This window comes from Python bivittatus, unplaced genomic scaffold (genome assembly GCF_059951505.1).
Source record: "Python bivittatus isolate LINGU-HERP-01145 unplaced genomic scaffold, Pbiv_v1 ctg000810_np1212, whole genome shotgun sequence".
NCBI lineage: Eukaryota > Metazoa > Chordata > Lepidosauria > Squamata > Pythonidae > Python > Python bivittatus.
This window is the reverse complement of record NW_028277111.1, coordinates 3,188,873-3,212,095: the sequence shown is the minus strand read 5'-3', so window position 1 is coordinate 3,212,095 and position 23,223 is coordinate 3,188,873. Positions and strand designations below refer to the sequence as shown.

General features: G+C 42.8%; 2 protein-coding genes across 12 annotated transcripts; one reads left to right on the top strand and one right to left on the bottom strand.

Annotated features, from left to right (window-relative positions):
- Positions 1 to 6,635: 6,635 nt before the first annotated feature.
- On the bottom strand, positions 6,636 to 14,749 carry LOC107326747 (uncharacterized). Of its 8 annotated transcripts, none has more exons than XM_088129597.1 (5): positions 14,663 to 14,749; positions 10,807 to 13,220; positions 10,519 to 10,645; positions 9,708 to 9,834; positions 6,636 to 8,321 (listed from the first exon to the last, which is right to left on the bottom strand). In XM_088129597.1, the coding sequence occupies exons 2-5, from the start codon at positions 10,860 to 10,862 to the stop codon at positions 6,895 to 6,897; spliced, it is 1,737 nt and encodes a 578-aa protein (XP_087985723.1). In that variant the 5' UTR covers positions 10,863 to 13,220; positions 14,663 to 14,749; the 3' UTR covers positions 6,636 to 6,894. The 8 variants fall into 8 exon arrangements, with proteins under 8 accessions (XP_087985723.1, XP_087985725.1, XP_087985726.1 ...); XM_088129599.1 differs by having other exon boundaries at positions 10,807 to 12,943; positions 14,663 to 14,725; XM_088129600.1 differs by having other exon boundaries at positions 10,807 to 12,535; positions 14,663 to 14,714.
- Positions 14,750 to 15,281: 532 nt separating this feature from the next.
- LOC103054050 (uncharacterized) lies at positions 15,282 to 23,161 on the top strand. 4 transcript variants are annotated; one of them, XM_088129531.1, is made up of 7 exons: positions 15,707 to 17,135; positions 18,056 to 18,316; positions 18,431 to 18,540; positions 18,723 to 18,849; positions 19,069 to 19,151; positions 19,278 to 19,395; positions 20,352 to 23,160. In XM_088129531.1, exons 2-7 carry the CDS (start codon positions 18,169 to 18,171, stop codon positions 21,758 to 21,760), a joined length of 1,995 nt encoding a protein of 664 aa, XP_087985657.1. In that variant the 5' UTR covers positions 15,707 to 17,135; positions 18,056 to 18,168; the 3' UTR covers positions 21,761 to 23,160. The 4 variants fall into 4 exon arrangements, with proteins under 4 accessions (XP_087985661.1, XP_087985657.1, XP_087985658.1 ...); XM_088129532.1 differs by having other exon boundaries at positions 15,707 to 17,267; XM_088129535.1 differs by lacking the exon at positions 19,278 to 19,395 and having other exon boundaries at positions 15,282 to 17,135; positions 20,352 to 20,678.
- Positions 23,162 to 23,223: the final 62 nt, after the last annotated feature.

Below are 23,223 nucleotides of genomic sequence, written 5' to 3'. Positions count from 1 at the left end.
CCCGCGCGCTGGCGAGCGTCTGCCGGGAGTCCTGCCGGGGCGCCTGGAGAGGACGGCGCGAGGGAATCCCTGGGGCGCGTCATGCCTGCAGAAGGAAGTGGGAGCCGCTTATCGACCCAGGAGAGGGCTCGAAGTTACGCCGAAAAAGACAGAGGCTGCCGGCCACCCCACTGCATCATGAAAATGATGATGATGATGATGATGGATGATATGATGATGAGCCATCGTTTTCAGTACTGCATGGCCATGATGCTAAAGCTCCCGAGCTCTTTAAAGGAACCATGTTCCTTCCACCGCCCCTTCCAGGGAGCCCAGAGGGGTGCCAGAGCCTGGGTCTCCCCACTCCCAGTCAGCCCTTCCCCACGACCCCACCCTAGACCCCACCCTAGCTCTGGCGCTGAGAGGGAGGGGCTGGCCCAGAGTCCCTACTCCTAATTCAGCACCTTCCCTGCTATTACACGAATCGGTACATCAAATTCACTTGTCAAGAAGGATGAGAGGTCCTTGATGTGAACAGATCCCAGAGTCCCACAGTGACCCAAAGATTTTGGGGAGGGGGAAGCTCTTCTTTTTTAATCCTGTGTTCAACCTGTTTTATGGCTTATGCTAAATTCATTACCCCCTTCATGGATCACTGCCTTGTCGTGGCGAAGGGGCTTGCGTAACTCAGTGAAGCCATGAGCTATACCGTGCAGGGCCACCCAAGACGGACAGGTCATGACAGAGAGTTCTGACAAAATGTGGTCCACTGGAGAAGGAAATGGCAACCCACTCCGGTATCCTTGCCAAGAAAACCCCATGGACAATGTTAAAAGGCTAAAAGATATGACGCCAGAAGATGAGCCCCTCAGGTCGGAAGGTGTCCAATATGCTACTGGGGAAGAGCGGAGGACATTTCCAAGTAGCTCCAGAAAGAGTGAAGCGGCTGGGCCAAAGCCGAAAGGACGTTCAGCTGTGGATGTATCTGGAAGCGAAAAGAAGGTCCGATGCTGTAAAGAACAATATTGTATAGGTACCTGGAATGTAAGATCTATGAACCAAGGCAAGCTGGATGTGGTCAAACATGAGATGACAAGATTGAACATCGACATCTTGGGAATCAGCGAACTGAAATGGACGGGAATGGGTGAATTTAATTCGGGTGACCATTATATCTACTACTGTGGGCAAGAAACTCTTAGAAGAAATGGAGTTGCACTCATAGTCAATAAGAGAGTGGGAAAGGCAGTAATGGGGTACAACCTCAAAAACGACAGAATAATCTCACTGCGTATCCAAGGCAAACCATTCAATATCACAGTCATCCAAGTCTATGCCCCAACCACTGATGCTGAAGAAGCTGAAGTTGACCGCTTCTATGAAGACCTACAACACCTTCTAGAACTAGCACCAAAAAAAGATGTCCTTTTCATCATAGGGGATTGGAATGCTAAAGTAGGAAGTCAAGGAGTAATCAGAATAACAGGCAAGTTTGGCCTTGGAGTACAAAATGAAGCAGGGCAAAGGCTAATAGAGTTCTGTCAAGAGAACAAGCTAGTCATAGCAAACACTCTTTTCCAACAACACAAGAGATGACTCTACACATGGACATCACCAGATGGTCAATACCGAAACCAGATTGATTATATACTTTGCAGCCAAAGATGGAGAAGCTCTATACAGACAGCAAAAACAAGACCAGGAGCTGACTGTGGCTCAGATCATGAGCTTCTTACTGCAAAATTTAGGCTTAAATTGAAGAATGTAGGGAAAACCACTAGACCACTCAGGTATGACTTAGATCATATTCCTTGTGAGTACACAGTGAAGGTGATGAATAGATTTAGAGGATTAGATTTGGTAGACAGAGTGCCTGAAGAACTATGGACGGAGGTCCGTAACATTGTACAGGAGGCAGCAACTAAAACCATCCCAAAGAAAAAGAAATGCAAGAAAGCAAAATGGCTGTCTGATGAGGCTTTACAAATAGCTGTGGAAAGAAGGAATGCGAAAAGCAAGGGTGAAAGGGAAAGATATAAGCAACTGAATGCAGATTTCCAGAGAATAGCAAGGAGAGATAAGAAGGCCTTCTTAAATGAACAATGCAAAGAAATCGAGGAAAACAATAGAATGGGGAAGACTAGAGATCTCTACAAGAAAATTGGAGATATGAAAGGAATGTTTAGTGCAAAGATGGGCATGATAAAGGACAAAAAAGGCAGGGACCTAACAGAAGCAGAAGAGATTAAGAAGAGGTGGCAAGAATACACAGAAGAACTATACAAGAAAGATCTTAATGTCCCTGATGTCCACGCTGGTGTGATCATTGACCTTGAGCCAGACATCCTAGAGAGTGAAGTCAAGTGGGCCTTAGGAAGCATTGCTAACAACAAAGCTAGTGGAGATGACAGTATTCCAGCTGAGTTATTTAAAATACTAAAAGATGATGGTGTTAAAGTGCTGCACTCAATATGCCAGCAAGTTTGGAAAATACAACAGTGGCCACGGGATTGGAAAAGGTCAGTTTATGTTCCAATTCCAAAGAAGGGCAATGCCAAAGAATGCTCAAATTATCGCACAATTGCACTCATTTCACATGCTAGCAAGGTTATGCTCAAAATCCTACAAGCTAGCCTTCAGCAATACATGAACCGAGAACTACCGGATGTACAAGCTGGGTTTCGAAGAGGCAGAGGAACTAGAGATCAAATCGCCAACATTCGCTGGATCATGGAGAAAGCACGAGAGTTCCAGAAAAATATCTACTTCTGCTTCATTGACTATGCAAAAGCCTTTGATTGTGTGGATCACAACAAACTGTGGCAAATTCTTAAAGAGATGGGAGTACCAGACCACCTTACCTGTCTCCTGAGAAATCTGTATGTGGGCCAAGAAGCAACAGTCAGAACTGGTCATGGAACAACTGATTGGTTCAAAATAGGGAAAGGTGTACGACAAGGCTGTATACTGTCACCCTGCTTATTTAACCTATATGCAGAGTACATCATGAGAAATGCCAGGCTGGAAGAATCACAAGCCGGAATTAAGATTGCAGGGAGAATCATCAACAACCTCAGATATGCGGACGATACCACCCTAATGGCAGAAAGTGAAGAAGAACTAAAGAGCCTCTTGATGAGGGTGAAAGAGGAGAGTGCAAAAGCTGGCTTGAAACTCAACATTAAAAAAACTAAGATCATGGCATCTGGACCCATTAATTCCTGGCAAATAGAAGGGGTAGAAATGGAAGCAGTAACAGACTTCATTTATTTGGGCTCCAAGATCACCGCAGACGGAGACTGCAGCCATGAAATTAAAAGAAGCTTGCTCCTTGGGAGGAAAGCTATGGCAAGCCTAGATAGCATATTAAAAAGCAGAGACGTCACCTTGCCGACAAAGATCCGCATAGTCAAAGCTATGGTTTTTCCAGTAGTAATGTATGGCTGTGAGAGCTGGACCATAAAGAAGGCTGAGCGCCGAAGAATTGATGCCTTTGAACTGTGGTGCTGGAGAAGACTCTTGAGAGTCCCCTGGACTGCTAGGAGGTCAAACCAGTCAATCTTAAAGGAAATCAACCCTGATTGCTCATTGGAAGGATCGATAATGAAGCTCAAGCTCAGATACTTTGGTCACCTAATGCGAAGAAAGATTTCTTTGGAGAAGACCCTGATGCTGGGAAAGATTGAAGGCAAAAGGAGAAGAGGACGGCAGAGGATGAGATGGTTAGATAGCATCACTGAAGCAATGAGCATGAAACTGAGCAAACTCAGGGAGGCAGTGAAGGACAGGAAGGCCTGGCGCAATATGGTTCATGGGGTTACGAAGAGTCGGACACGACTTAACGACTAAACAACAACAACAAATTCATTACATAGAAATTGTGGGCATTTGCTTCTCTGATTTTTCAACAGCTGTTGTAAAGGGTGTAGGGAGAAAAAGAAAAAGGTTGTTGTGCAAGCTACACTGGCTTTGAGTTTCTTTCTGGGTGCAATTCAAGGTGCTGGTTAAAGCCCTACATGGCATGGGACCAGGTTATTTGCAGGACCACCTCCCCCTGAGAATATCTGGCCACCCCACAAGGTCGGACAGGGTGGGCATGCACCAGGCCCCTTCCCTTAAATATTGCCACACAGCGGCAAAGTGGCCTAGAGCAGAGTCAGCCAATGGGTGGTTCTGCAGAGTTTCAAATGAAAGCGATAAAAGAATTTTGTTACAGGACAAAAACCTTTATTTAGAACAAAAGGAGAAAGTGCTAAAGTGTCAAAATGGATGCTGACCCAGAGAGACCGATGTAAATGCTAAATAGTACATATGTACATGCCTACTATAATTCTTTTTGGGGTCAACATTATGCAAAGCACAGAAAAGGAGTAAAAACAGCGAGCCAAAGAAATTAGCCACATGAGACAAGGAAACAAAAGCACAGCTGAAACTGCCTTGTGCGAAAGCCTTTCTCTCTACCTTCCCTTCTCTCTCTACCCTTCCACAGCATCCTTGCTTCCACCCCAGCCGCCTGCTGCTTCACACACTGCCTCTTGTTCTGGCTTGGAAAACTTTGGAGGCAACAACCACACTTAATGATTTGGGGTGGGGAAGGTGCTCTTGCTGGTGCATAACCCAAACTGGCAGAACAATCAATCACACACATGGAAAGAGGACTTTTCAACTATTATCTTTACCTAGTGAAAGGTCACCAATCTTCCCTAGAACAACTCACAATATTCCCAACACAAGTGATGGGTGTGAAGGTAGCTAATCTCGGTGCAAAATGGGATCCAAGCAGAAAAGAAACAGTCCTGGAGAAGTTATTAACTAATTACCCTTCTTCTCTTATATTTTCTACTGGCTGAAAAGACAAGAAGGGATTTGGACAAAACATTACAGAGAAATCAATCATGGGTACAGCCTATGCAATACCAAGTAAAAAAATACATACTTTCATATGCTCCAAAAATACAAATAACTAAGCCTTTATGGCTCTATAAACATTTGCAAATGTCATGTTGTTTACCAAAGTTGTTATTAACTGATCAGATCAATTATTTAGGTACCTGTAGTTTTTAAATTAAAAAAAAAAAGTACTACATTATCAATACAGAGAAACCGAGTTGTTACAATTTTTAAAATAATACAATATAATTAGACATCTCTGTTCCCTTTCAAATCCTCATGGTCCAGGGAACTTCTAATATTTTGGCAAAAAACTGCTAAACAGAGAATATTTATTCTATATGATGAATTACTGAAAATGTACCTAATAAAGTTGGTGGACCAAAAATGACTTATTTCTTCTTCCTCACAAGAATCAATGAACTCCTTAGTGGACTTTTCACATTCCTGCTGTACACAACTGGATCCACTTGAGATATATTCCCATAACATCCACATTTTCCTTTTCACCTTCTCTTGATTTGTAAACATGTCTAATAAAATCTTGGAGAAAAAAAACCCTTGCAAGTTATTTTGGAAATCCTTGGTAATTTAATGAAGACAACATTTTAATATGGATGCCATATTAATATGTTCTGCTGAAATCTTAAAATAAAAACATTGATTCAAAGATTTTCATTTAATTCTTGTCCCAACTATGAATTGAACTCAATGACAACAAAAATTTCTACCTTAACTGAGGATATGAATCATCTATAGGAATTTAGGTGCTAGAAAATTAGATGCATTGAACTGCTCTTAATGTCTACCTTCCCGCACTATTATTCCATCTCCTCTATTCTAGGATAAAAGACAAGGTATGACATTTTTTTCTGAGTGCTTTTACTTTGAATAGCTGAAGATTGTTTTATTTGTTTTATTAAATTTCTATGCCGCCCATCTCCCCCAAAATACTGTTAATATTTCTCCCCTTGGTCTTCACTTCCAAAAGGTAAACACAATGACTTCCTTGGATCTCTCCTTGTAGAACTAAGTTCCCAGTCCTTTAATTACCTTTCCTATCAATCTGTCAAGTCAACCTAATTTGATACATCTCTTCAAAATATGAGACAACTGGATCTAGGATTAAGATGGTGGGGACCAACATAGAGTCTAGTGGAATTAATATATTTTTGATTTAGAAACCATACTTCTCCTGCCACAATATAGAATTACATCTGCCTTTTCCCAAGACACTGGACACTGCTGATTCACATTTAGTCTAGGAATCTTAAAGCATGCTACTGCAACTACAACTGAAGATCAATACCACCTTCAGTTTGATGAAGATTCCTGAGGAACACTCCAAATATACTTTTTAACCAGCCATGGATTAAGATTGTAGTTCTGTCCTCCACCATCACTGAAGTCTTGCTGAACCAAAATGAGGCTCTGTGTTTAACGCTTTAGATAGCTTATGATAACAGCATTCCAACTTATCCACTAACTATGCGACATTACTACTTTACACTAAGGTGTTAAGGCCAATCCTAGACCTTCACTATCTCACAAGATATAGCTATAGCTGCTTTCAGCAGTACCTCTTATCCTCTCATAGAATTATTAGGATCCATGATGACAATTGGTAGCTGTTCTGTATTTCTAATGAATATGTACAGTACGTGGTTAATGAGTCAACTTGTGTAGCTTATACTGATTTGTTTCTGTTTTTTTAAGGAAATCATCAACAACCACAAACTTTCCTCTTCCAAGAATTCAATGGCAGCATGAATAATTAAACTTTATTTTCTTTGGGCAGGACATGGATTCTAACTGAACACAGATATGGATATTTGTCATGTTGCTAAATGTATGTTTTCTTCCAAATACTTTCTCAAAATAGCTTTTCAACAATGAGATTGTCAATACAGAAACACTTTATTCAGTCCAACACAAGAGACTCCATCTTCAGTTACATATTATTTGAGTTAGTTCATTTATTCAGGTTAAAAACTAGTACCTGAATCAGGAGCCTTTTCTGTACTCCTAGCATGCATATTTCTCCCCTGCATGAGTTTTTTGATGAGAAATTAGATTTATCCTCTGACTAAAACTCTTTCCACACTCCAAGCATTCAAACGGTTTTTCTCCTGTGTGGATTCTTTTATGGGTGCTAAGATTTGCCTTTGTGATGAAGCATTTTCCACACTCCAAGCATTTAAATGGTCTCTCTCCTGTGTGAGTTCTTTTATGTATGCTAAGATTTGTCCCAGTAATGAAGCCCTTTCCACATTCCGAACACTTATGTGGCTTCTCTCCTGTGTGAATTTTTTTATGGGTGATCAGGTCAGAACTGTGAGCAAAGCATTTCCCGCACTCTAAGCATTCATAAGGTTTCTCCCCTGTGTGGATTCTGTAATGGGAAGTCAGGGAACTGCTCACATTGAATCGCATTCCGCATTCTGAGCACTGATAGGGTCTCTCCCCTGTGTGAGTCCTCTGATGTCTTCTGAGATGTGTGTTGGAACTGAAGGACTTTCCACACTCCAAGCACTTAAAGGGCTTCTCTCCTGTGTGAGTTCTTTCGTGTGTGTTGAGATTCGCCTTTGAACTAAAGGACTTTCCACATTCCAAGCATTTATAGGGTCTCTCCCCTGTGTGAATTCGTTCATGTATGCTGAGCTGGGTATTACAAATGAAGCACTTCCCACACTCCAAGCATTTGTAGGGTTTCTCCCCTGTGTGATTTCTTTTATGCACAATGAGGGCAGAATTGCAAAGGAAGCTTTTCCCACACTCTAGGCAGATGTACGGCACCCCTCTGATGCGAGCTCTTTGATGCTTACTTAGGTGTGGTTTTGAACTGAAGTATTTCCCACACTCTAAGCATTCATGTGGTCCATCCTGTGTGTGAGTTCTTTGATGCCTGCCTAGGTGTGAGTTGGAACTGAAGCATTTCCCACATTCCAAGCATTTATATGGTTTCTCTCCTGTGTGACTTCGTTGATGGATCCCTAAATGTGAGTTTGAACTGAAGCGCTTTCCACATTCCAAACACTTATATGGCCGCTCCCCTGTATGCGTTCTTTGATGGGTATTTAGGTGGGTCTTGGAACTGAAGCACTTTCCACACTCCAAGCATTTATAAGGTCGCTCCCCTGTGTGAATTCTTTGATGGGTACCTAAGTTGGAATTTGAACTGAAGCCTTTTCCACATTCTAAACATTTGTAAGGTCTCTCCCCTCTGTGAATCTTTTGATGCATGGCTAGGTTCCCCTTCCGATTGAAGCATTTTCCGCACTCCAAGCATTTATACGGTTGCTCCCCTGTGTGAGTTATTTGATGTCTATTTAGTTCTGCCCTCTGGCTGAAGCTGTTTCCACATATTATGCATTTGTGGGCTTTCTTCCTTAAGTGAAATCTCTGATAAATATGTGGTTCTTTTTTATTCTTGGTTCTCCTTTCAATGCCTTCTGAAATAGACAGAAAACTGGTAAGAGCTTCATTCTGAAAATGATCCCAAATCAGTGAATACTCAAAATTAGTACTTGTAAAAACAAAAACAGAATTAATACTTGTGGCACATGGATGAATTTAAAGTAGCAGCAATCATGCTTTCAGAGACATTAACAGAAAATTGGCATGATGAGGAATAGTGTACTGGTGCTGAAAGATATTGGGCTGAACCCCCTCTCAAACATGATTATAGGTGTACTTAGCAGTTCAGCACAACTGGAGGTTGCAGAGGGACAGAAGCATCTGTTATAACCTCTATCCTGGGACCAAATCCCAATGTAGAAACTTGAGATGATGTTCCTATTAAGCTCTGAATTCCCAAATAATCTGTGGTCCTACTATACAACAAATGCCACCATCTTCTTTGACCCTACTCCTACATTCAGATTTTGCTTGGCTGAGTACTTCCCATCATGTATCATGTCTGAAATATAAGACTGGACCTTCTCAGCAGAAGCTCCAATGCTGGGCAACACTCTTCCTTCTTCTCTTTGGTCTTCTACAGTGACCAAGAACATCCTTCCAATATTTCAGAAATATGGCCGTCCTACTCTTACTACATCAACAGAATCTGGAATTTTCTGCATACAAAGTCTATGACAGCAGTAGCAAGCCCTTAGTGGTTAAGGGTGGAACTTAACATATAGAGAGACAGCAGCTGTGTGATACAAATTAGATGAGGCCATATCACACATGGGGATGGAGTCAAACCTGGGCAGTGCATGTGTGTGGTCTTTTCATTGACTTCCCACCTCAAAAAATTGATGTAAAGAACAGCAGAAAAGAAAGCATAGTTCTCAGATTTGTACCCTTTTTAGAAAATCCATCAAGGGGATCTTACAAATAAAGGAATTTTCAGAAGCCCGGTTCAATTAATCAAGAAGGTATATTACAGCTACCCATCCTGGTGTTGACAGCATGTTAATTATGCCGCTGATGACCGCAGCAGTTAGAAAGATTTCCAATGCTCAGATGACTTGCTGCTGAATGCTTCTCTGAATTACATTATAATTTACAAATGCTGGTCCATTCCTTAGCCACTACGGGATGTAAGTAACAAAAAAGTCTGCGAACTACAGTCAGTAGATCAACACTGAAAAATCTCAATAAATGTGATGAAAGATTTGGAGGGCTGAAATGCTGCTTCTGGATAAACATTGTCAGAGGAGAGCCATGCTAGTCTATGGGGACAAAAAATCCGAAGGATAGCATCTTTTCTGACTAAAAAAATCGATTAAAAGGCATAAGCTTTCATGAGTTCAGACTCCTTATTTTTTGCTTATGGGCAAAAAATCCCACCCAAAGAAGTCAACATTTGTTTCTAGCGAAGGAAGCGGCCTTACCAAGAGAGGCCACAATCCCACTGATCTCCTCCATGACTTCTCTGTGCAGAGCTTTCTGGTCAGGCTCCAGCAGTGCCCACTCCTCCTCGGAGAAATGCACAGCCACCTCCTCCAAGATGAGGGATGTCTAAACAAAGAAAAAAGCATTTCTTTTTTATAGATAACACAGAGATTTCTACTACCTAGATGCAAGGCCAAGCGGGTCTTATTCTCACAATTTCCATCCTCCAGAGTCAGAATCAGTCTTGCTAACAGGGAGTTTGGGCAGAAGCAAAGAAAAAGGAGACTCATTCAGATTCAGGGAGGTCAAGGCTGTTTCCACCCTATTTCCCAGGTGATTCCTCTTCCCCCCTCCCTGATCTAGGTGCACAGTAGCTGTTTTCCCTCCGTCGAAAAGAGCTGTTGGCTGAGTTTGCACTTCCAGCTTCATTCTGCTGGCTATACAAGAAAGGATGGGTGCTAGTCAGGCGCTAGCTCACTTGTTTTACAGTTCATTTGGGGAAAAGCAAACCTCTACAGAATCCTGAGCAAGAAAGTAAATATCTTAAGTCATCTATATTCAACAGCTGAATGCAACATGACATTTGTACAGCTTGATATAAACCATTAGGAAACTCTACAAAGGTTGGTTTTTTAAATATAGTCATTTATATATTTTATATGGATATATAAACATTTATATTTTAAAAATATATCTGAAGACATCTTTCCTGATTCCCTCAAAGATCCAGCAGAACATAATGTTTCATCAGAATCACTTGTAAACCAAAGAGAGGGAGACTAAACTCAAAGATGTCCTATTACTACTCACCCCATGAGCAGGCAGCTCCTTCTTCCTCCTTGACAATTCTTCTTTGCAAGATCTTCTGTCTGTCATCTGTTGGGTGTCTTTGTACTTCAGGAAAATCAATGCCTGCTTCTGTAAACCCTTCTGTTTTCTAAAAAGTAATAAGAATGCTAGACAGGGAGGAAAGAACATCAGAACAGCCCTGCTGGATCAATCCCAGGCCCATCTTAGCATTAGGCCTGGGAAAGAAATGCTAGATGGGGCCAGCTAGATACTTGTGGGTCTCATAAAAGCAGGAAATGGCAGACCTACCCCTTTCTTGCTATTATTCCCCTGCAACTGGTACTTGGAGGTCTGAGCACCAACATGGAGGCAGCAAAGGCCTTTTGAAAATTGAAATATACAATGTCAACTGATTCATCACCCGATACTCTCAAGCAACTGTAGACAAAATTAAGAAGGAACCATAAAGGCAAGTGCTTAATGGTTTGGACTCAATGGTCTATGGATCAATTTTTTTAAAGAAGTTGGGAGATCAATAAAGAGTTTCAATTTGTGAAGTCCTTGGGGTTCTCTGAGCTTGGTTATTTTCTTGCAAACATTTCGTTACTTGGCTAGGTAACTAGGCACTGAAGATGTTACCTAGTCGGGTAATGAAACGTTTGCAAGAAAATAACCAAGCTCAGAGAACCCCACAGTTCAACCCTGAGCTACATATATTCTATTAGTTTCAATTTATTCTTGTTCCCAGAAAAAAATATACCTGATGCTATAAATTTCATAGGGTCCTGGGCACAATACAGTGGTACCTCGGTTTACGAACTTAATTTGTTCCGTGACTCTGGTCGCGACCCGAATTGGTCGCAACCCGAAGCAAATTTTCCCATAAGGTTCAATGTAATTACCGTTAATCCGTTCTGGCGTGGAGGACAGGGAGGCGGCTATTGCTTGGAGGGAGAGTCCCCCTCCCTACGGCCACGTGTCAGGGGAGGAAAAATGGCCGCGGACCATGTGTCAGGGGCGGAAAAATGGCCGCGGACCATGTGTCAGGGGCGGAAAATGGCTGCAGACCACGTGTCGGGGCGGAAAATGGCTGCGGACCACGTGTCACGGGCGGGAAAATGGCCGCGGACCGTGTCACGGGAGGGAAAATGGCCACGTATCCTGTTCGTACCCCGAGGCGGAGTTCGCAAACCGAAGCAAAATTTTGTAGGCGGAGCTGATCGTAACCCGAAAAGTTCGTTAACAGAAGCATTCATAACCCGAGGTTCCACTGTATCTGGTTCTAATCAAGACACTATGGGGTGATATTTTTTGCTAAGACTTTGCCATTAATTAAGAGTTAAGGCAAGCAAATGTCAAAGAAGGTTTTATTATTAAGAAAGAGAAGCTGTCCACATTAACATGATAGTAGTAGTAAATCAGAAGCTTCTGGGAAAGGCATCTGGAAACTCTGAAAAACTTTCCTTGCAGGTGAGCCACGTCAGTAAACAGAGAACCATATTCCCAAGGAAGACATTAGAAACAACACAACATACCTCCCCTACAATTTCCCCATTTCCAGGAGATGAGGGGGGGCAAGCCCCAAAAGCATTATTTTTGCTGATGGGACCAAGCGTCTGGAATGTCCTCCCACTGAAGATTCATCTGTCTCCAACATTGTCCACTTTCTGGAAAAAGTTAGACCTTTTCCAGAAGGCTTTTGGATCCTGATATGCTACGTTTGGGCTTTATTTGTCTTATCTCTACTTTTGGGGGGGGGGGTATATTCTTACTTTGTGAGCCACCAAGAGTCTTGTGATTGGGATATAAATTTGATTAATAAATACATAAAAGAAACAAATCAAAGATGCATATCCAAAATATGAGCATGACATGCCTAAAAGAAGGTCCTCCATGAAGCTGAGAGCTGTAATTCAGTGGCTTAGAGAAAAGCCCCATGGAGTGTGGGAGCTAAAACTCCATCTGCAACATCCACTGGCGACACTGCTAGACCAGGCTCCTCTAACTCAACAACCTCCTGCAGCCTTCAGTATGTTACCTACAGATTGATCAACATAGATGCACTAGTACAAAAGCAGGCAGATGCTAATAATAATACTTAAATGCATTTAATCTTTTTTTCTTTTATTAACTGGCAACTAATAGAAGTTAGGTAAAACTGTGATTTAAACTCAGATTTAGTCCCCCATGTCTCCCAGCGTATAGAACCTATACCAAAATATTACAACAACTCTTCCACACTTTTAGACATTCTTTCAAAGCCAAAAGCCAACTTCTCACCTGCCGGGGTTTGGTCTCTGGCCCACCTTTGCTCACCCAGCTTTGCATCTGCGGTGGAAAGCCAAACAGGAATGGCTCCAGGATCTCCATGTCCTGGATTTGGCTTTGGGGGCATTGCTCTGACTTTAGTTCCTGATGATCCAGAGTGCAAATCTGGCTGCTGACACTTTGAGGGAAATAATGTAGTAAGTGTTGATGCTGTACACCTGTGCTGGTAATATCATTCCCCGTGTGGTTCTGAACACTTTCTGAGAACTGACCTCTGCTCCTAATCTGAATGGTCCCTGTGTCCCCTCCTGCTTCCAGGCTGGGTAAGCCTTGTTTGCCCATGATCAATTTTCCTCCAAGTTAGCTTCCTAAAGAATTGGAGGACCCCTTCTTTCTTTGGTCAAATGTTATCTCAAAGCCAAGCCTTCTTTCATTGGAGTTGTTGGCCCTACCTCCTGTTAAAACAAGATTTTAATTTTAATATTTTAATTAATTTTAAAATTATTTAAAATTAATTTTAAAAGATTTTAATTTTAATAGCGCGAGCTATTTTGGGAGCCCGAAGAAGGACCCACATAACGCCATTGTTCCGTGAGCTGCACTGGGTACTGGTTTGCTTCCGGGTCCAATTCAAGGTGTTGGTTATCACCTTTAAAGCTGTATATGGCATGGGACCAGGTTACCTGAGGGACTGCCTCTTCCCCACGACTTCAACCCATCCCACCCGATCTCACAGAGAGGGCATGCTCCAGACCCCCTCAGTAAAAGAGCTCCAACTAGTGGGGTCCAGAAGGCAGGCCTTCTCTGCTGTAGCCCCCGCCCTTTGGAATATCTTGCCCCTGGAGGTGAGATTGCCTCCCTCACTCCTGGCCTTTTGGAGTGATCTGAAGACCTGGCTCTGCCATCTGGCCTGGGGCGAGGAGGGAAATCATCAAGTGTGGGGTTGGCTAGCCCTTTAGAGGCCTGGCATTGCTGCCTTGAACCATTGGCCTCCTGGATTTTTTTCCTTTATTTTTTGTAATTGTGTATATAGGCTTTTAATTGTATATTTATTTATTGTTTTTAATGAGTTGTGAGCTGCCCAGAGTCCCCCATTGGGGGGAGATGGGCGGGGACAAATTAAATAAATTAATATAATATAATATAATATAATATAATATAATATAATATAATATAATATAATATATCTATTTATTGGCTGCCCAACTCCAGTGGACTCTGGGTGGTGTACAAAACTAGGGAAAAAAAACATAAAAACAGCTAAAAGCGTTAAATCAGACAGACAGCCCAGTCTAAAATGATCTAATAAACAATAGAACCAACAAAACACAACAGGGGCCTTAGGCAAATAATAAGTATCAACCCCAGGCCTGGGACACTAGAAATTGGCAATGCTGTCCTTCCAGATGTTAGCACACCCCCTGCCAGCACATCTGTAAGAGTCTTAGCACCCCGTTTCTCCTCTCTCGCCCCAGGCATCTTCCAAGGGCTGTTCTCCCCCCCCCCACCGCAGCCAAAAAGGAAGCCCAGAGCTTGTCAGGGGGTGGAGTTGCACAAATAACGGGCACAACATTGCACATCTATCAGTGTGTGGAGTGAGGTTGGCATTCAGCCTCCTTTATGCATGCACTTTTGTAAAAGACTGAGCTGAAACCCGAGTGTGCCCCAGAAAGCCAGGAGAGTCCCGCCCCGTGTGACTCCATCAGTGCCTGGAGAAGAGCCGGGAGGAAAGGCTGGGGAACCCCGAGAGTCCCCGGGGGTAGCGGCTGGGGAAGGTCCGGAGGCTGGTGGGGGTTCATCCCACGGAGCCTCCCTCCGCTTCTACCGGCCTCTCCTCCGCCTTCCGGGGCTCTTCGCGCCGCCCTCCGCTCAGACCCGCCGCCCGGAGGGCGCTCACCGGGTCGCCGTGGAGGCACCGAGGCGTCGTTGTCGTCAGGAGCAAGATCGACCACCCATCCCGGAAGAGGAAGTTGGGGGTAGGAAGGTGGTCTGGCGCAGGAGGACCTTTCTTCTTTCCACTCTAGGAATCCACGTCAGTGCTCTTATCCCTTCGCAGGCCGAGCGGCTACTGCTCTTTTTTCCAGTCCAGCAGAAAAGGGCTCAGGAAAAACAGCAACTCGGGATGAATAATATTATAAGGGCAGCATAGCCCAGGTTGTGTATTTCTCTCTGGAAATATAGGCGCATATTCCTGAAGCTAGACCACCAAAAGTGTTATATGCGTTATCTTTTCAGTATAAGCATTTTCTGCGCTGCACTACAAGCATTGATAAGGTTTTCCGCACTATGAGTTTTTCGATGTCTCTGTAGATGCGAGTTCTAACTGAAGCATTTCCAAGCATTTTTATGATGTGTGAATTCTTTGGTGTCTATGAAGATTTGTATTTGAAAACAAGCACTTTCCACTTTCCAAGCACGTATATAGTTTCTCCCCATGGGAATTCCTTTTTTGTGCAATAACCTTGGTCTTTGTATAGGAGCATTTTCCACATTCCAAGCATTTATAGCAGTGTTTCTCAACCTTGGCAACTTGGAGATGTGTGGACTTCAACTCCCAGAATTCCCCAGCCAGCATGGCTGGCTGGAGAATTCTGCAAATTGAAGTCCATACACCTTCAAGATGCCATGGTTGAGAAACACTGATTTACAGTGGTACCTCGGTTCACGAACTTAATTCATTCCACGATTCTGGCCGCGAACCAAATTGGTTGCGAACCAAATCAAATTTCCCCCATAAGGTTCAATGTAAATAAGGTTAATCTGTTCTGACCCCTAAGAACGTGGTCACCAATCGAATTGGTCGCCAACCGAATCAAATTTCCCCCATAAGTTTCAATATAAATAAGGTTAATCCGTTCTGAACCATATGTATTTTTTTTTAACCACAAAAATATGAAACAAAGTGCAGTACAGTACAGTATGAAGAGAGAGAATACTAACCTTGCTTGAGGCGACACCAAAAAGCTTCACAGCAAATGTTTGTCTGCGACCGCGATCTCGCCTAGAGGAAGCCACGACCACGTGTCAGAGCAGGGAAGATGGCCGTGGGTCGTGTTCGTCACCCGATGAGGAATTTGCGAACGGAAGCAAAATTTTGCGAACGTAGCTGTTCGCAAACTGAATTGTTCGTGAACAGAATCGTGGTATTACTGTATAGGGTTCCTCCCTGATATGAGAACTCTGAGGTAGAGGTGGGTTTCCTTTATTCTTATTTCTCCATTCATCAACTTCAGGAATAAAGACAGCAACCTGGTAAGTGATTAAATCTGAAAATGACCCTCAAATCACTGAATATTCTAAATCATTAGTGACAAATGGAAGAACTTAAGAGAGCAGGAGTCGGATTTTGCCATACATATAACAAGCCCCAACATAAAGTCGGCACAGTGAGTAGCAGTGGACTGGGCCTAGGTTCCACTCCCAGTTCAAATGTGAATTTTACCTAATTTTACCTTGAATTTTCCCAGTTCTGCCTTGCCATTTCATTAGGCCGTTCTACCAGTAAACGGAACAATGAAATGTAGACCCTTTCTGAGATTTTTGAGAGACAGCAGGATGCAAATATAGTTTACCAAATAAGAGACGACCCTTCATTCTCTGGTAGAAATTGAAAAAAGGTTGTTGACCAATATATAGTGATTCGAGATAACCGATGTTCTCCATTAGAGGTTCTTCTGAGCACATACTGGCATTTCTTAGTGATGCTGGATCTTGAGATGTCAGGTGGACGCTGCCGGTCACACTGGCTATTTCAGATATTTGTACTCCTGTGGAAGTGGGTATTTGGACAAGAGACAGCGAATCCATCCAGGGATACTGGTGGAATAAACTTATTAGCATGCTGGCCAGGGAATTCTGGGAGCTAGTCCGCACATTTTCAAGTTGCCAAGGCTGAAAAACACTGGACTAGATGGTGCCAAACGACAAGAAACAACTCTTTCACGCGAGAGGATTTACGTTGAAAGGAGAACAGTCTGGTGGATGGAAGGACGGGCTTTGGCGTCACGTCGGGACCCCCCCTTCCCTGCTCAGCGTCCGGCTCCACGCAGCTCGCCCAGCCTCCAAGCGCAACCAGGTGGGGCTCAGCTGCAGGCGTGGCCGGCAAGGGTTAAGGCCACAGACGCGCATTCCTAGAGCGGAGCGCTGCTCGGGAGGCGGGGCCGCAGCGCAAGGAAAGGCCGCCCCTTTCTGCCTTCGGCCGAGCGCCGCCGCTCTTCTTCCCGCCGCCTCGGAGGCTCCGCGCGGGGAGCAGGGGCGCCCTCTCCGGATCTTCCCCACCGCGGGGGATCTTAGGATCGGCCGCCTCCCCTTCCGGTTGGGGTTGGGGGGCTTCCGGGGTTGCCCTGGGAAACCCTCGAGTCCCGAGAGAGGTGAGCATCCTTAGTGGGGATCAGCAGCTCGGCCAGGCCTTCGTGCGGGAGAGCCCATGCCGACGAGCGTGTGCTCACACTCAGTCTCGTACCAGCCCTGCGGCCACATTCACCTTCCTCGGACTCGCACAGGTGCGCACACACCTCCTTCTCCCGCCACATCTGTCAGCCTTGGCCTGCCTCCATTCACTCCTGCGCAAGCATCCACCCACTGCTTCTTCACCGCCTCCCTTCCATCTCTTTCTCTCCAAGGCAAGATGGGGGCCGGTGGACACCCATAGCATGTGGGTCTTACTTGGACGCAAAGGCTCTCCTTATCATGGACACCCCTTCACTGCTGCTGGCCCCTTACCACCCTCTCCTAGACAGCCATCTATGTCTGTGGTCAAATGATCGAGAAGTGGCTGAAAGCTTGTGAGTTTTCAGTCCAGTTAGTATTTCCCTAAATGCCAGCTTTTCCAGTTGCCTTGGATGTGTCTTGGCTGTGAGTGTCGAGCAGCACCAAAGGACACAAACTAGCACTTTTATTTTTGGATCATTTGTGGACCTTAACTGGTTCAGTGCCTCCTTTTTGTGAGTTGGCTGGTGGGTAGTGGATGAGTGTAAACAGGAAGACAGAAGCAACAATTTAATTAATGTAATGTAATTTATTGGATTTGTTATGACCTCCCACTCCAGAAGACTCTAGGTGGTTTACAAAATCCAGGAAACAGTAAAAGCAATTAAACCAGTTAATAAAAACAAGGGAGTGATAGAGATTGTCTCCTGAATGGATGGGCTAAAGGAAGACAGGAAAGGAGACAACTATGTGGATGTTCTGACAGGCTTCTGTAGGCACTTTTAATATTTTTAGGTGCCAATACAATGATGCCAATCCTCAGTGCCCTCCTACTTTAATGGACAACATCTTATCTCTGCAGGTTCAGATCCCAACTCCAAGGAGGAAAGGTGGTGCCTTGTGACAAAAAAATAGAGGGAGAAAGGCAGACTTTCTACAGCAGTATAGGAAGTTTCCATTAAGAAAATATTTCATATGGACAAGGAAGATCTTGGTGGCCCTGGAGCAGAAGCTGGCCTGCTTCCATCCAGGAAGGGAGCACTGGGCATTTCTGGGAAAGGACAGTTCAGACGCACCTGGAGGACATGGTCTGCTCAGTTATATGAAACCAAGACTTTCAGAGGTACTGCTGTCCTTGAACAGTTTGCAGCCCAGTCAAGTTTCCGTGTTGTCAGTGGCCAAAACTAGAGTAAGACTCAAAGGCTCAGATCCTGCACTCGGTAATTTATACTTTCAGTTATGGAGAGCCTGGAGAGAGAACATATCTCAGAGGCCACTGACCAGATGGTGCCCTTAGGAGAAACTTTTCTCCTGTCCCAGGCAGAGAACAAGAAGGAAGAGCAGCAGGTAAGAATGTTTCTTTTTGATAATTCAGTCCATATTGAAGGTATGCTAAACATTGTTTAATGAACTCCCCAAATATGTTTTTTCGTATGATTTACAGAAATTTGTGCCAAACAGAAAGCATTACCATTATCGTTCCTTCTTTAATCCTTAGTCCTTGCCCTGAATTCACATTTGCTTTTTAGGAAAAGAAGGGATTGACTGATATTGTCCTCATATCTTCTAAAGCTGAGAAGGGTCCATCAGAAAACAGGCCGGGGTCCTTGTCAAGTGGAGCTCTGGAGACGAGAGAAGGAACAGTGCTTTCCCTGGGTAAGGAATAAAGGCCAAAATGGTCTGACCTTTCTCTCCAGAATTCAGCAAACCTCACTGATGGTTTTATGTCCACTTAATTATTTGGGGGAGGAGAATCTGTCTCCATTGTGAATTACTGAAAGAGTTTCTCCACAAGCATCAGCTCTTTGGTTGGTGGACAGCTCTTTTCTAACAGAAGTAAATGCAACTGACCCGCATCCATTCTTTCTCTCCCAGGTGATGGAATGATGCTGGAAACCGATATGCAGCCAGCTGTTTGTTTTGATGGAGAGGAAGTAGCTGCTGGGCAACTAGATCAGGTAGTGAGAAAAAGTCTCTAAGGAGACAGGCCAGCAAGAAGCTGGATGCCAACGTCCAGATAACATCCAGCATCATATTTAGTCTCTGTGTTATCTCTAAGGAGGAAACATTTCGTTACCTTTCAGAGCCCCTTGACCTTGGAGGAGGTGGCTGTGTATTTCACAGAGGAGGAGTGGGCGCTGCTGAGTCCCGAACAGAAAGCTCTCCACCAAGAAATTATGGAGGAACTTATGGCTTTTCTTGGTAGAGCATTTTACTTTTATAGCCCTTTCCTCTCATTTATAAGGATACATCATTGTTTGTTAAGGAAAGCGTTTAGCAAATCTTTCTCCTTAATGAGTGAGTTTGACAGTGGCAAAAAATATGTCAGATGCAGTGTAATCAAAACCATTTAAAATTTAGCAGGGAGTTGTTTTAGTATGAGGATGCACATTACAAGTCTCATGTGAGCTGTAGCTCAGGTGCCTTCATTTTGTAAACAGGCAGACCCCCTCCATCCAAATGGTCCCACCTTGAATGTGTGATGCCCGGAAAGAGCTAGAAAGGAATCCTTTCTGTACCCTGAGTTATGCTTTGTGGAGATACAGGATATAACAGAGAAGGAATCAGTTCTCGGGAAGAATGTTGGACAGGCCTAGAAGCCCTGATGAGGGTGTTCTGCTATGCTTTCCCCTGGTAGAGCTTTAGGATGAGAATTTTATTTTGATTCTGGAAAGCATTTGGGATGCAGTGGTGGCATTAATCTACCCTCCCCAATTGGGCAACCTCCAGAGTTGTTGGCTTGCCTCTCATGGTTTTCAGGGTCACTGCTGTGAGATGAGCAGCCATATAAATCTTTCAAAGAATTCAATAAATTCTGCACTAGACAACTTTGGGAGAACAACCAAGTGATGGACAAATATGGCCTATATGCATCACAGTATTTAAAACCGATCTGAGCAATTTTATCTACAAATTCAGTAGGCCATATTTTGTCCCATTTGTATGGTAGATTTCCTAATATTTACTTTATATGGAAACCCTCCTGTCCTTCCTTTAAGAAGAAAATACGGTAGTAAGTTTGCTCCAGCAGTGTCCCTGGATAGAGTAACTGTCTCTTGCCCAGCTGTATATTTTCCTCATTAACTCAGAATATTCACTGATTTGAGGATCGTTTTCAGAACTAAACATTTACAAGTTTTCTTTCTTTATTCCTCCAGGTAATGAATGGAAAATTAAGAATAAAGGTGACTTATGTACACCTCAGAGAACTTTTACAGGAAAAAAACCATATCAGTGCTTGGAATGTGGAAAGTGCTTCAGTACGAAGACCAAGCTTTCCATACATCAAAGAAGTCATACAGGGGAAAAACCGTACACCTGCTTGGAGTGTGGAAAGTGCTTCAGTTTAAATGCATATCTAGGTAGACATCAACAAATTCACGCGGGAGAGAGAACATGTAGGTGCTTGGAGTGTGGAAAATGCTTCAGTTCGAACACGCACCTCCGTAGACATCAAAGAACTCATACTGGAGAGAGACCATATCAGTGCTTGAAGTGTGGAAAGAGTTTCAGTGTGAGCAGTAATCTTGCTTCTCATCATAGAGTTCACACTGGTGAGAAGCCATATAAATGTTTAGAGTGTGGAAAATGCTTCAGTTCAAACAGACATCTAAGTGTACATCATAGAACTCATACTGGGGAGAGACCATATACGTGTGTGGAGTGTGGAAAGGGCTTCAGTGTAAGCAGTTCTCTCACTTCCCATTATAGAATCCATTCAGGTGAAAAACCCTACAAATGTTTGCAGTGTAGTAAATGTTTTGCTCGCAGTTCAGACCTTGTGAAACATAAAAAAATTCACACAGGAGAGAAACCCTATAAATGCTCAGAGTGTGGAAAGAGCTTCACACGCAGTTCAGACCTTATTACACATAAAAAAATTCATGTGGGAGAGAAACCACATAAATGCTTGGACTGTGGAAAGTGTTTCAGTAGAAAAAACAGCCTTTGCACCCATCAAAGAACTCATATCGGAGAAAGACCATATAAATGTTTGGAATGTGGAAAGTGTTTCAATCAGAGGATAAATCTCACCTGTCATGAAAGAACACACACAGGAGAAAAGCCCTTTAAATGTTTAGAATGTGGAAAATGCTTTAGTGTGAGCAGTTCTCTTACTTCCCATCACAGAATTCATACAGGCGAGAAACCCTATAAATGTTTGGAGTGTGGAAAATCTTTCCCTTGCAACTCTCACCTTACTAAGCATAAAAGAAATCATACAGGAGAGAAACCTTATAAATGCTTAGTGTGTGGAAAATGTTTCTATTGGAATGCACATCTTAGTACTCATCAAAGAACTCATACAGGGGTGAAGCCATATCAATGTTCAGAATGTGATAAATGCTTTGCTCGCAGTTACGACCTGGTTACACACACAAAAATTCATACAGGCAATAAACCACACAAATGTTTGGAATGTGGAAAGACCTTTGTTACGAAGGCAAACCTTAACACACACAAAAGAATTCATACAGGAGAGAGACCATACAAATGCCTGAAATGTGGAAAAAGTTTTACTCAGAGGATAAATCTGAGTTCTCATCAAAGAATTCACATAGGGTAAAAACTAAACATGCAGGAAAGCCTCCCTTCTCAGCTGACAGTTTTAAAGCTGCTGCTAATATGTGAAATCACCTCCCCAAAAAGAAATACAGCAGGAAAAGCAAGAAGCAGCCTACATTGAACTGAGCTGTTTCTGTATTGAAAATCCATTTGGTGGAAATTAACTTTTTAAAAGCAGAAATTGGTTTTGTAAAAGCAAATGAATGCAATAAGACATGCAGTTAGCAGAATCAAGATAAATACTCATATGCCATTGCCTGGAATCTCTGTTTCACATGAATAAAATAATGTTATGTTTGAATTCTTGTAGCAGGAGAAAGAGAAGGGCTGTGGCACCTGGCAATTCCCTACTTCAGGGCGTAAAAACATCTGTGCTGAAGAGACCAGTTAGCTAGTGAACTTTTCCTTGGATTGGGGGGTGGATGGGTTGGTAAATGGAAGGAAGGTATAAAACAATATCTGATGCCTACAAAGCCTAATAGTCAGATGGTCCCCTTAAATTAATTGATACTGTACATTTTTTTTAGAAAATTATATTCATTATTGCAAAATCAGTGCTTTAAAAAAAATCAGAAGGCAGGCAGAAAGAAAAGCCTTCACTTCCAGAACCTGAAATATGTCAATAATAGTCATTTTGAAGCCCCGTTTGTTGATACAATTACAAGAAATGAGGCATTTCATCTGTTTCTAATAAAGATAGTTCCTCTTTAAGATGGTTATTAAGGAATACTGTGATTAGGAAACAAGAATTCATTATCTGAATATTTGCATAACTTTCTCCAAATACAGGATGATATCTGGATATTTCTTACTAACTGGCTTAATAAACTGAACTTGGAATCTCAATTTAAAGTAGATTGTTTTTAAGGAGTTCAGTTGGCAGATGGCCAAAGAAAAGTACTACTTTGAAAGATGTAATTGACAGATTTGCTAACTTTCTTTAAGAAAAGACATGTGGGGCCCTTTGTAAGCTTGGATTAAATATCAAAAATTTGAAATACAGAATTTTCAAGAACTGTTGCAATACGCATCAATACAAGAAAAGCCCTGTATAGTAGACTTTCAAGAACACTTGAACAACACTTCTTATTGGTTCCTATTTGAAATTATAATAAATCCCAGAAGATCTCAATGTAGTATAACATTTTAAGACTGTTGAGTCTTAAAAACTTCAGGCAAGTAAGAGTAATATCTCTGACATACTTAAATGTCAATGCTAAGAAGGGTCAAACAGCTGTCTGATGTTTTGATGGAAACGAGTACAGCCAAGAGAGCTGACTTCATTCAATACAGAGAACTGAAAAAATGTTCTAATCTGTTGAAGCTGAATTAAACTAGTTTGAATAAATTAAAAGCTCTATAATAGTCTTCTTCCATCTCAGTTAACTTCTAGATTTTGAATTTTCAGCCACCTTTGTTAATTTTACTAGTATTGAATAGCTTCTACGGATAGTGGGAATTAGA